General features: G+C 54.3%; 1 protein-coding gene across 1 annotated transcript; it reads left to right on the top strand.

Moving 5' to 3' along the window:
- Positions 1–6,647: 6,647 nt before the first annotated feature.
- On the top strand, positions 6,648–9,039 carry LOC130840074 (keratin, type I cytoskeletal 16-like). Its single transcript, XM_057715149.1, is given in 7 exon segments — positions 6,648–7,157; positions 7,632–7,714; positions 7,856–8,012; positions 8,120–8,281; positions 8,371–8,496; positions 8,816–8,957; positions 8,960–9,039. Coding segments are annotated over 7 exon segments (1,260 nt in total).
- Positions 9,040–13,267: the final 4,228 nt, after the last annotated feature.

Genomic DNA, 13,267 nt, shown 5'->3' with positions numbered 1-13,267 from the left:
TGCTTCCTGGTTGTGGCCACGGAGGTGGCCCTAGTGAGGAGGGGGTGAACCAGTGGTGGGGAATGGGGTCGGGGGAGGAGTCCGTGGACACCCACTGTTGTTGACGTGGAGGTCAGGGGTTATCTTAGACCAGGGTAAAGACTAAGTCTGGGCAGAGCTTGGGGGGTGGGGGGTTGTATTCTCCCAAGGGCCGGTGATCCCAGGGAGGGTGGTCCAGGCAGTGCCAGACCCAGGGTGAGGTTGGCATGTCAGAGGGAGGTCTTAGGTGTCCTCTTCTTGCTCTGTAATTGGGTCTGTGACCTTAGGCAGTGCCTTCCCCTTGCTGAGCCTCATTTTCTCATCCATAAATGGACAAGAAGATCTCAGGAGCCAGAGTCCCAAGGGATAAAGCATCCAATCAGTTGCTCCTCACAGTCCTGTGGGCCGTGTCCTCCTCTGAGAGGGGATGAGGTGGGAGGGGTGGGGCGGGGAGGCAGGCCAGGACAGGAATCAGGATCCTCCTGAGAGAGACAAGGGGGACGGACACGGGGGGAGGCAGGCTGGGTGATTAGGCCCAGGTTCCTGTGTGAGTCTCAGGAAACCTCCAGAAAGGGGCTGTGGGTCCGGATGCTCCCATTGGCTCAGCCCCAGGCATGTGAGCTGAGACCTGCGCTTCCAGAGAAGGCAGGTGTGGGGGAGAGGGTGGGGCCTCTCCCAGGGATGTGTCCTCGTAGGGTCAGCTCAGGATGGGGGGTTCAGGGGAGCAGCACCGCCCTCCCTGGCAGTTAGTCCCCTCCCAGGTCCAGCAGCGTGGAGGTCGGGGAGGGCAGGAAGCGGCCTCCTGGGGAAGGGGGAGGGGCCGCTCCAGCACCTCCAGCCCAGCCCCTCTCACGCAGGGGCAGGCGCCGAGCCCGCGGGGGGAGGAGCCCCGGAAGTCTTCCTTTGAGTAAATCTGGAAACCACTGGGCCTGGAGGGCCTGATTTCCTGGTTTTCTTCAAGAAGTGGGGGTGGGTGGAAGGGGTTAATGAGAGGAGGGCTGCCCCACTCAGTTCACTGACAGGCCTGGACCCTCTGCTGCTGCAGAATCACACCAGGCCCCTCCAAACACCCGCTCTCGCCCGGTGCCTGGAGACTGAGGGCAGGGAGGGGGCAGGGGCAGCCAGAGCCCCCAGAGGCCCGATACGGCGGCGGCTTGGGACCAGTGGAGGCCAGGGAGGAGCAGAGGGGGCACTGGCACGAGCGCCGTCTATGAAGTGGGCAGCGGGGTGTGAGGGCTGTGGGCAGGTCACAGGCCCTCTCTGGATCTCAGAAACCGCAGCACAGGAGGGATGAGATGAGCCGCAGCGAACAGCCCTTCCGGCCCTGATCCCAGGGAGGGGGAGGGCAGTGAGTTCCTCGCTACGGCAGGGAAGACTGGCTGGAGTCCAGGGCCCGTGTCTGCAGAGGCAACTGCAAGACTCGAAAGCAGGCTGGGAGTGTGGGATCCGCTCCGTCGGGGGCTGGGGTCTCTCAGCTGCCTGGGCAGCAATCAGGGTAGAGGTGGAGCGCGGGAGGGAGAGAGGCACCGTACCCACCAGGCCCCCACTGTACATCTGGCCGCAACCAGAAGAACCAGCTGGGCTGAGGGTGGCTCATCTGGGGGTGATCTCATTTACCTGAATGGCAGTCCCAGGAAGCAGGGAGGGTCTGGGAAGAGGCGCCCCATTGTGTGGATGGGGACACTGAGGCTCCGAGGAGCAGTGACTCAGCCCCTGTCTGGAGCCTGGCATGTCAGGGGTGGAGCCGGGTGCGGGAGGGGAGGAGGCTGTGCTTGGAAGAGCGGCCGGAGCCCCCGCCCCCTGCCCAACCCCAGGCTCTTAGCCTGGACCCTCTCTCCCTGCAGACTCTGGGGGTCCACTCTTACTGATGGGGTGAGTGAGGAGAGGTCAGAGTGTGGGGCTGGCCAGAGGCAGCCCCGGACTTCACCCTTCTGCGGGGGAAGAAGCCCCTGCCCACAAAGTGAGTAGGTGGGTGGTCAGGAGGCCACAGTGGAGGAGCAGACAGGGGTCCCAGGAGCTGCGCCCGGAGGGCAGTGGGTGCAAGTGCTGGGGTTGGGGTCTGCAGGGCAGAGTCCTGGGCCCAGAGAGGGAAAGGCCCACTCTTTCCAGGATGCTCAGCCCGGGCCTGGGCAGGTGGGGGCTGCAGGGCAGAATGACTAGGGGCGGAGGCCTGTGGTGCCCTTGGGGATGGCATGGCTTTGTCCAGGCACTCCGAGCTGACCCAGGCTGCTGGGGCTGTGCCTGCGGATGGATTGGGGCACCCAGCTGTGGGACTCGCCAGAGGGACGCGCAGTTCATCCACACCACCCACCCGCCTGCTGCACAGAATGTTCCAGTGAGCCGGTCTGGACCCACCCTTGGCCGCACCCCCCTTCCTCGTACGATGGACACACACACCTGATTCCCAGGCTCGGGCTGGGCCGGTGGTAGGCAGCCCCTGTGACTCTTCCTCCACCACGCCCACACCTTGGAAAGGGGACCCGACAGCACTTTCTGCAGAGAAATGACATGGCAGTACTGCTGTCCACGGTGCTGCATCGCTCTGTGCCTGGGTCTGCACCGGGCCCGGGAGAAGCAAGAGCAGAGCCCAGGCTATAACCCAGCTTGAGCCAGCCACAGGCTCCCCTTGGTTGTACAGACCATCATGAGAGGCTGTGAGAGCCCCTGCCTTGAAGGGGCTGATCAAACATGGCGGGGGGAGGACCATCTAAGGTGGGCAAGGGGGTCACAGACTCACCCAGATCCTGGGACCAGTCACGGGGCCAGAGTTTGCATTGGGGCCATTTGTTCACTCCCAGAGAGCCTGCCGCCTCCCTGCAGGCCCCCTGCACTGCATTACGGCTTGAACACTTGGTGTTGGAATCATCTCTGCCTCCTCCGGACATTCTGCCCTGAGGGCCTCTCTGTCTTGTTCTCTGCATCTGAGTGTCCACACGTGTGACACATAGTAGGTGTTTTATAGATACCTACTATGGTGGATAAATGCAGTGATAGCCACCGGTCTGTGTGCTTTATTTATTTCACCTCTATGTGCTTGTGAGGTTGTGTTTCTAGTCCCATTTCCGAGAGAAGGAAACTGAGGCTCAGAGGGGAGGAGAGACTTGCCCAGTGTCTGGCCCCTGCTGGCCTGACTCCAATCTGCTCTGTCCTGGCTGGTCCTGGTTCCTCTCTTTCTTCATCCTGCCCTGAAGCCTGTGCTCTGGCTGCCAGCAGCCGCTGGGGGCTCTGCAGTGGCCTCCTCTCTCCCCTCAGGCTCCCTGAAGTCTCCCCCTCTCCTCCCTCCCCCAGCCGCCTCTTGCTTCCCAGCCTGACTGGTCACTAGAATCCCCTGGGAGCTTGTAAAACGTGCCCACCATCAGGCTTGTCCTGGGAGATGCTGATGAAGTGGGTCAGAGCAGGGCCCGGGAATCTATATGGGGATTCTCGTGATCAGTCAGGTTTGGGGATCACTGCAAGTTGAGGCGTGGCATTGGCCAAAAATATTTCCCAGCCAATTCAGGTGTGTGATGATATCTGGGATGGAGCTGGGCCAAGGAGAGAGGTAAGAGCCCTGGGTGGAGGAAGGGACCCATTGCCTGGAGGGGTTGGTGGGAGTCTGTACTGTGTGCCGACCAGGTCTGGTGATGCTGGCTCTTGGCAACCTCGGGGCAGGCGCACCTCACTGGCACGGAGGAAATGCCAGCTGCATCCCGCAGGCTGAGCATCCCAGGTTTCTTGCTGCACCATGCTGTATTCCTGGCCTTAGTTTTCTCTCCAGGGTCAAATAATAAGTTCCAAGGTCAGAGACCACGTGAGCATCTCTCTCCTCCCTGCTGCACCCCAAATGCTGGACACATGGTGGGTGCTTGGTCTGCAGTGTTGTCTGAGTGGTCTGATGGGCTGGTTGGCACTTCCTGCATCTTCTCAGCCTGTGCAGATCCCCATCCTCCAGGGCTGGGCCTGTGCACCCCCGACTCCTTCAGGAATGACAGGGAGCAGCAATCTGGTGAGAAGGGAGGTGGGGGGGGGAGTAGAGAAGGAGGAGCTCCCAGAGATCACAGGGAGAGTCAGTGTGGACCTGGGTCAGGGTGCCGGACCTGGGTCTAGTCTCTGCTCTTCTCCTCCTCCTCCTCCTCCTTATTCTTCTCCTTCTCCTCCTTCTCCTTCTTCCTCTTCCTTTTCCCCTTCCCCTTCTCCTTCTCCTCCTCCTCCTCCTCCTCCTTCTTCCTCTCCTCCTCCTATAAGTTTTTTTTCTAAATTTTTTGGCCGAGCCACCCAGCATGTGGGATCTTAGTTCCCCAACCAGGGATCGAACCCATGCATTGGAAACTCGGAGTCTTAACCACTCGGCTGCCAGAATAGTCCCTCTGCTCCTCTACTTCTCTCCTGTTTAACATGGGACAAGTCTTTTGTTCTCTCTGGTTGGGGCTCGGTGGTCTTTGGTGACCTTGAAGGCCATTTCCAGTTCTGAAGGTGATGAATCTGTGATTGGACCTGAACTCAGGCCCATCCTGATGCCTGGGACGGTGGGGGTTTTGTCTAAGATGCCAGGGTCCCTTTTGCCCATTTCTGCGGTTGGGGGAAGGAGCAGTAGATTCTCTCTCCCAGGCCTGGCCCTGAAGGTGTGTGCTGGGTACCAGCTCTGCTCATCCTTCTGGGCCCTGTGCCTGCAGATGAGGGACAAGATGTGGCAGAAACAAAGTCCTGGTTATGTTGAGACAGAGAACTTCCTGTCCTAGGGTTCAAGGTGGTATCGCCCAGCAGGACTCAGGCTGAGGCAAGCCCTCTTCTGCCTCTTCTCACCTCCACAGAGGCTCTTCAGAGCATGGATGGTGGCCAGCTCTATGGGTCACCCCCCAGGGCACCCCAAGGAGGCATCTGTGTTGGGATCCAGACTCCTCAATCCTGCCTTCAGCCCTCAGGCCAAGGTCATGCCCACCATGGGCAGAGCTCATTCCAGGGAACTTGGGGAGGCAGATGATAATGGACACACCTGTCCCCACCTGCAAGGCATCCTCAGCTTAAACCCAGCGACTTTGGGCAAATCACCCTCTCTCTCTGGCTCTCTCTCTGATTCTCCCTCTCTTCTCACCTCACAGGGTTGATTCAAGACAACGATGCATGTTGGAGGGGCATGGAGTGGTTCAGGATGGTGGAAAGGACTCAGGCTGGGTGAGCAGAGAGACAGGGGTTCGAGCCTCAGCTCCCCACTGACTGTGGTCTTGGGAAGCCCACTTACCCTTCCAGCCTCCTCATCTGTGAACTGGTGGCAGGAAGAAGGCCCCTCACAGAACTGTGTGGCACCTGTAGGGCACTCCATACAATACCTGGGCATGGCAGATAACCAGAGAGCCACCTTCCCCTATCTCCTCCACTGAACGAATAAAGTTGCCAAGTCCAGCCTGGAATCTGTGGATGCTCCAGAGAAAACTGTTGGGATCTAAGCCCTGGATACAGCATGGGAGCTCAGAGGCTTGTTGTGGGGGTTGGGGTCACAGGTGGTACCCAGCAGCAGGATGGGGACTCCTTTCCACCACAGTTTATGGTGGGTGCCCATGATTAGGTGAGGCAAGGCATTGGTGGGGGTGCTGCTCAAAGGGTGGGAATGTGGGGGAGCAGAGGAGAGGGCAAGGGTGTGTGGGAGGGAGGTGCCAGGGCATAGAGGTAGGTGAGAAGGGGTGGATGAAGGGTAGCTGGGTTGGAAAGGAAGGATGGGGAGGTTGGGGGGCGGGCAGGGCTGGCCATTGGGGAGGGGCAAGCAGGGTCCTTCATGCATGTTCCTTTGTGGCTGGTCATGTGTCCTCCCCTTTTACAGATAAGAAAACTGAGGCCCAGAGGCTCATAGACTAAAGGACTACCTATGCCATGCAGCATGTAAGGGGCAGAAGAGGGAGGCATTCAAGCCCCGACCTGCTGGTTTCGTGGTACACACCACTTTTGGAGGTCCTGGGGGCTCAAAGGCAGCCTCTGAAACTGGGATAAGAGTCACAGAATTTTTAGAACTAGAAAGGATTCTGAAATCACCCAGTCCAGCCTCGCACTTTACTGAGGGCAAACAGAGGCCCAGAGAAGGTAGATGGGGAGGGGGGAGGATGAGGTCACACAGAGAGCAAAGCAGAGCAGGGCCATGAACCCAACTCTCCTGTCCACAGCCAGCCAGGTAGGATCCCCACAGCTGCATCTCAAGACAGCCCCTGGACAGCATCACTGAGGTCATTCATCCAAGTCTGTCACCGTGGGGCAGGGAGCCCTTCCATGGGCTGACTCACTGCCCAGGGACGCAGTCACCACAAATTCGCCTGTGCCAGGGCACTGCTGGCCCCTCAGGCTCCAGGAACAGGAGCCAGATTCTTGTTGCCTAGCCTGAGTCACCACTGACTGGAGCTGGTATGTTTTCTCTCAGCTCCACACCCCCCAAAAGCTGGGTGGGAACTCAGAGCAGCACACAGCGAGGTGAGTCGACCCCAGGCTGAATAATCTGGAGAGGGGAGTTGGATGGGACCTGGAGTGATGAAATCCAGAGGGGAGCTCAGAGTTAGCAGCTGGGAGGGCCCCGCCTTTCTCATGCGCACATAAACGTTGCTGGGGCTTGAGGCCGTCTTAGCATCCTCCCAGACGCCCAGAGCACCTTTCTGTTCTCTCTTCTCACCATGACCACCTGCAGCCGCCAGTTCACCTCCTCCAGCTCCATCAAGGGCTCCGGTGGCATCTGTGGTGCCTCCAGCCGTGTGTTCTCCGTCCTGGCCGGAGGCTCCTGCCAGGCCCCCAGCGCCTACGGGGGCCTGTCTGTCTCCTCCTCCTGCTACTCCTCTGGGGGGGGGGTCTGCGGGCTGGGGGGCGGCTATGGCGGTGGCGGCGGCTTCAGCAGCAGCAGCAGCAGCTTTGGCGGGGCCCTGGGTGGTGGCTTTGTTGGAGGATATGGTGGCGGCCTTGGGGTCTGCTTCAGTGGTGGCGATGGCAGCCTCCTCGCTGGCAACGAGAAGATCACCATGCAGGGCCTCAATGACCGCCTGGCCATCTACCTGGAGAAGGTGCACGCCCTGGAGGAGGCCAACACAGAGCTGGAGGTGAAGATCCGTGACTGGTACCAGAAGTAGAGGCCCAGGCCTGCTTGTGACTACAGCCCCTACTTCAAGACCATCGAGGACCTGAGGAACAAGGTGGGGTGGCCAGGTGGGAGGTTGCGGAGGTGCAGTGTTGCTAGAGGTCATGGCTGCAGCGGCCCCTAGAAAAACGCTTGCTAAATGTCTCCATTTTACAAACAGGGAGACTGAGGCCCGCTTTGGAGGAGTGGCCATGGGCCCCTTTCAATTGGTGGCAGAGGGTCTCTTTTTAGCATCAGGGTGTCTGAGCTGGGCCTGGTACCCTGCATCTCTTACTGCCTGCAAGCATTCCTTGGAGTCAGCTTCTCTCAGCCTTGGGCCCTGGGTGGGGTGGCAGATACGTGGGTGCATCCTCTACACAGGCTGAGCTGGGTGGAGAAGGCACCCTGGGCAGGCTGGGGGAGTGTAAAGCCTGACCTGCCAGCCAGACAACCCCTCAAGTTTAGGGAGGCCCCTTTCTCCCCTCTTTGCTATTCACCCCTGAGCAGCAGGGCCTTGGCCAACCGGACCTGTGCTTCACCCCCTCTGCAGATCATCGAGGCCACCGTAGAGAATGCACAGCCCCTTCTGCACATTGGCAACGCCAGGCTGGCGGCCGACGGCTTCAGGACCAAGTGAGCAGCCCTGTGGTGGGCTGAGGGCAGAGAGCAGAGGGTAGGGGCCAGCAGTGGGGTGGTCCAGCCAGGAGGACCAGCAGGTCTTGAGCCTCAGAAGCCTCACGATGGACCCTGAGGCTCTGACCTTTGTCTTGCCAGGTATGAGCATGAGCTGGCCCTGTGCCAGGGCGTGGAGGCTGATATCAACGGCCTGCACAGGGTGCTGGATGAGCTGACCCTGGCCAGAGCCGACCTGGAGATGCAGATTGAGAGCCTGAAAGAGGAGCTGGCCTACCTGAAGAAGAACCACGAGGAGGTAAGGTTGTTGCTGGTGGTGGGAGGCTGGTCCAGTGGGGTTACAGATGCACCTAGGGTCAGGGAAGGGGCCAGCTGAGCTGACCACCTCCCCCCATCTCTTCTTAGGAGATGCTTGCCCTGCGGAGTCAGACCAGCGGGGACGTCAGCATGGAGGTGGACGCCGCCCCTGGCGTGGACCTGAGCCGCATCCTGAATGAGATGCGTGACCAGTATGAGCAGATAGCAGACAAGAACCGCAGAGATGCTGAGGCCTGGCTCCTGAGCAAGGTGAGATGTGGGTCTTCAGCCCCCCTGTAGGACTTCCCAGCCGGGGTGCCTTTGGAGTGCCCCACACCTTCTGTTCTTTCCTATCTCAGACAGAGGAGCTGAACAAAGAAGTGGCCTCTAACAGCGAGCTGATGCAGAAGAGCCGCAATGAGTTGAATGAGCTCCGGAGGGTGCTCCAGGGCCTAGAGGTTGAACTGCAGTCCCAGCTCTGCATGGTAAGGAGGACCAGACCCAGCCCCAGCCTCCAAATCACCGGTAATGGCACCAGCCCCTGTAACGGAACACTGCCACTGTACGGTTCCACCTCTCTTTTCCCAGGATTTGGGTTGGGGGGATCACTGTACCCATCATATAGATGGAGAAATTAAGGCCCAGAACAAATGGTGGAATAACTTTTCTCCATGTGGTCTGGCCCAGCAGTAGCCCAGCTGGGGTCAAAAATCCATGCACTTCTCAGGAAACAGGCTCAGAGACCTGGGGGGACAGCAGTGACCCCTTCCGGTGACTCTCTCTTTCTCTTTCTCCTATTCACAGAAATCATCCTTGGAGAACAGCCTGGAGGAGACCAAAAACCGCTACTGCCTGCAGCTGGCCAAGATCCAGGAGCTGATCTACTGCGTGGAGGAGCAGCTGGCCCAGCTGCGCTGTGAAATGGAGCAGCAGAACCATGAGTACAGACCCTGCTGGACGTGAAGACACAGCTGGAGCAGGAGATCGCCACCTACCGCCGGCTGCTGAAAGGCGAGGATGCCCAGTGAGTGCCTGGACCCCATGTCCCGCCCCACAGATCTTTCAGCCCCACCCTTGCTGCTCCCAGCACACCTGACTGCTCTGCCTTTTCTCCCTGACAGCCTCTTCTCCCAGCACCCGTCTGGCCAAACCTATGTTTCCTCCGAAGGTAAAGCTCCTGAGGGTTCCGACCACTCTTGAGACCACAGCCCTCCCTCCCCTGTGGGGGGGGGGGGGGGCCGCTAAGTTCCTGGAGTCCTTTCTCACCTCCTCTCCTCTCTCCCACAGTCTTCACCACCTCCTTACCGTCCTCCTCTGGCCGCCAGACCCAATCTGTCCTCAAGGAGGAGGGCTTGTCCAGCTTCTGCTGGGGCCAGAGCTCCAAGCCCTGAGTGGCTTCTCTGGGAGCCTCCTGTCCACCCGCCGGCCTCACCGCCCCAAGGTCTGAGTCCAGCCCCTGCTCGTCCCACGCAGCTCCCAGCTGTCTTCCCTCCCTCTCTGCTGGTGGTGGGCTAATAAAGCTGACTTTCTGGTTGATGCAACAAATCCTGTGTGTGCTCTGTTCCTGATGGGAGGGGAGTCGAAGGTGCTTCCCAGGAATCTTCTGGGACCTCACAGCCTGAGGAATGCAGGAAACAGCTAAGCTCAAAAGAGCTTGTAGGGTCTTCCTAAAAGACCTTCATGCTGTTGCGGGAGTGGAAGTTGGGACACAGGGCGAGAGGGAGCTGGCTTGTGCTGGCAGATGCTGTGTGAGGTGTTTTACAGCGGCTGTTTCCTCTGTGAGGTGGGTGTGGTCAGACCCATCTAGGTTCTTAATGTCACACAGACACTAAGCGGCACGATTGTGGCTCAGGTCTGTCTGGCTGCAAAGTCCACACTTTTATACGGCTCTATCTTTTAAGGTATTTTAACCTACCAACTACCAAGCTTGAGCTCCTAACTCTACCCCTTGGTGCCTCACCTTTGCACACAATGATATTTGTGTTGGATGGTGGGAGGGAGAGGCTTCTGCCTTGGGGGTGGTGTCCACGGGTAGGACTGAATCTTTCTTCCTCCAACCTGCTGCCTCTCATCACTCCTATCAACTCCCTCCTCTTCCTCATTCCCCTCAGCCAGTGAATCCAGTGCCAATGAGTCCTCTGGACATATCTGTCACTCATGCTCTCCTTCCTCTTCATCCCACAACCACCAGCACCATCAGACCTGCTTCCATGCTCTCTAGAACTGGGCCCAGTCTACTAATCGGAGTCCCTTGCTGTCCATCTCTCACATCCTTATTTCTACCTAACGACCTTTCTGGTGAGAATGTGGTCCAGATCAAGAATAAGGATGCCATCAGGACCTCTCTGTTGAACCACCTGTGATATTCCCTCTCCGCTGGGACGCTTGGCCCTCCCATCTCAGCCTGCCGTGGTGCCTCTCCCCACCCCTGCCCTGTACCCCGTGAGTCCACCCTACCTGGCTATTGAGGTGTACTACACTTCTCACTTGCCGTGAATGCCTCCCATATTTAAAAATTTCAATTAAAAAATCAAAGTTATGAGAATTCCCTGGTGGTCCAGTGGTTACAACTTGGCTCTTTCACTGCTGGGGCCCAAGTTCCATCCCTGGTCGGGGAACTAAGATCCCACAAGCCGCATGGTGCGGCCAAAACAAAACCAAAACCAAAACCAAAAATCAAAGTTATGTCTGTATAACATAATTAGATTTTTATGAAAAGGTGCCATCTCCAGGCTGACATCCCCAGGTGTCACACATCTCCATTTCCACCTCCCACTTGCATGTTTTGGTTCTTACTTTTGTCATTTGCCTCCTTATTTCTAAATAACAGGCTATACATCAATTGCTTGATTTTTTTAAGTTTTAATTTTTTTTTAAATTGAAGTATAGTTGATTTGCAATGTTCGGTTAGTTTCTGGTGTATGGCAAATTGATTCAGTTTTATATATATTCTTTTCATATTCTTTTCCATTGTGGTTTATTACAGGATATTGAATATAATTCCCTGTGCTATACAGTAGGACCTTGTTGTTTACCTATTTTGTATATAGTAGTTTGTATCTGCGAATCCCAAACTCCTAATTTATCCCTCCTTGCCTTTCCCCTTTGGTAACCATAAGTTTGTTTTTTATGTCTGTGAGCCTGTTTCTGTTTTGTAAATAAGTTCATCTGTATGTTAGATTCCACATAAGTGATATCATATGATATCTGTCTTTCTGTCTGACATTTCACTTAGTATGATAATCTCGAGGTCCACCCATGTTGCTGCAAATGGCATTATTTCATTCTTTTATATGGCTGAGTAGTATTCCATTGTGTGTGTATAATGTATATATAAAACATACATTATATTATATATAATATACATTGTGTGTATATATAATCATATATATGTATATAATCGCATCTTCTTGATCCATTCAACTGTTGATAGACATTTAGGTTGCTTCCATGTCTTGGCTATTGTAAATAGTGCTGCTATGAACATTGGGACACATGTATCTTTTCAAATTAAAGTTTTCTCTGGCTATATGCCCAGGAGTGGGATTGTTGGATCATATGGTATCTCTATTTTTAGTTTTTTAAGGAACCTCCATACTGTTCTCTATAGTGGCTGCACCAATTTACATTCCCACCAACAACGTAGGAGGATTTCCCTTTCTCTACACCTTCTCCAGCATTTATTATTTGTAGACATTTTCCATTATGGCCATTCTGACTGGTGTGAGTGACTATACCTCACTGTAGTTTTGATTTGCATTTCTCTAGTAATTAGTGATGTTGAACATCTTTTAACGTGCCTGTTGACCATCTGTATGTCTTCTTTGGAGAAATGTTTATGTAGGTCTTCTGCCCATTTTTTGATTGGGTTGTTTGTTTGTTTTCTGTTAGGGAGTTGTATGAGCTGTTTGCGTATTTTGGAAATTAAGCCCTTGTAGGTCACATCATTTGCAAATATTTTCTCCCACTCCATTGGTTGTCTTTTCGTTTTGTTTATGGTTTCCTTTGCTGTGCAAAAGCTTCTGTTTGATTAGATCCCATTTGTTTATTTTTGCTTTTATTTCTATTGCCTTGGGAGACTGACTGAAGAAAACATTGCTACGATTTATGTCAGAGAATGTTTTGCCTATGTTCTCTTCTAGGAGTTTTATGGTGTCATGTCTTATATTTAAGTGTTTAAGACTTTTTGAGTTTATTTTTGTGTATGGTGAGAGGGTGTGATCTAACTTCATTGATTTAAAATGCGGCAGTCCAACTTTCCCAACACTATTTGCTAAAGAGCCTTTTCCCAGTTGTATCTTCTTCCCTCATTTGTTGAAGATTAATTGACCGTAGGCATGTGCGTTTATTTCTAGGCTCTCTATTCTGTTCAGTTGATCCATATGTCTGTTTTCGTGCCAATACCAGGCTGTTTTGATTACTGTAGCTCCGTAGTATTGTCTGAAGTCTGGGAGGGTTATGCTTCCAGCTTTGTTCTTTTTCCTTGGGATTGCTTTGGAAATTCTGGGTCTTTCATGCTTCCATGTAAATTTTAGGCTTATTTGCTCTAGTTCTGTGAGAAATGTCATGGGTAATTTGATAGGGGTCACGTTAAATCTGTAGATTTCTTTGGGTAGTATGGCCATTTTTCAGGTTTAGTTTTTAATTGCTGCTGTAAAGAAAGGGAATTTAGCTGTCTATACAGCATTTTCCCCCTCCACTTTTTCCTACTCTCTCAATAAATTTTCACTACATAAATGTTTAGTGTTTACATTATTATGACTATTTAAATATTATTCACAGTCAAATCATGTTTTATACTATATTAAATTTCCTCAGAATAAATGTTTCTCAATTTGCTTAAGTTTTCTTTGTACCTATCACTAATTCATTGCCAGAAGTATACATCTCCTCCTAATGTGTTAAATACCGCCTACTCTAGTAATTTCATCTTCTTGAAGATGTCCTTCCTGGAGCCCTCTGCCCTCCTGCTCCGATCTGTTCTGGATGCTCTCTGGCCCTGATGTCACACTGGCATCTCCCTTCACCACAATCTTGGGCATCTCTTCTTTCTCTACTGCATCCCTTGTTTTCTGGATCCCATGTCTCCTTTTTTTCCTCCCTTTCCCCCTCCCCCTTCATTTAAGTAAAGCACATTGTCTTAGGAAAAGATTCATAGGGGTTAAAATTTTTGAGACTTTTCATTTCTGAAAATATTGTTACTCTCTTGATTGATAGTTTGGCTGGGTATGGAATTCTAGGTTGGAAATAATTTTT

The sequence above is a fragment of the Hippopotamus amphibius genome, chromosome 17 (assembly GCF_030028045.1).
Source record: "Hippopotamus amphibius kiboko isolate mHipAmp2 chromosome 17, mHipAmp2.hap2, whole genome shotgun sequence".
Lineage (NCBI taxonomy): Eukaryota > Metazoa > Chordata > Mammalia > Artiodactyla > Hippopotamidae > Hippopotamus > Hippopotamus amphibius.
The sequence above is the reverse complement of the archived record's forward strand: the minus strand, read 5'-3'. Positions and strand labels throughout refer to the sequence as shown.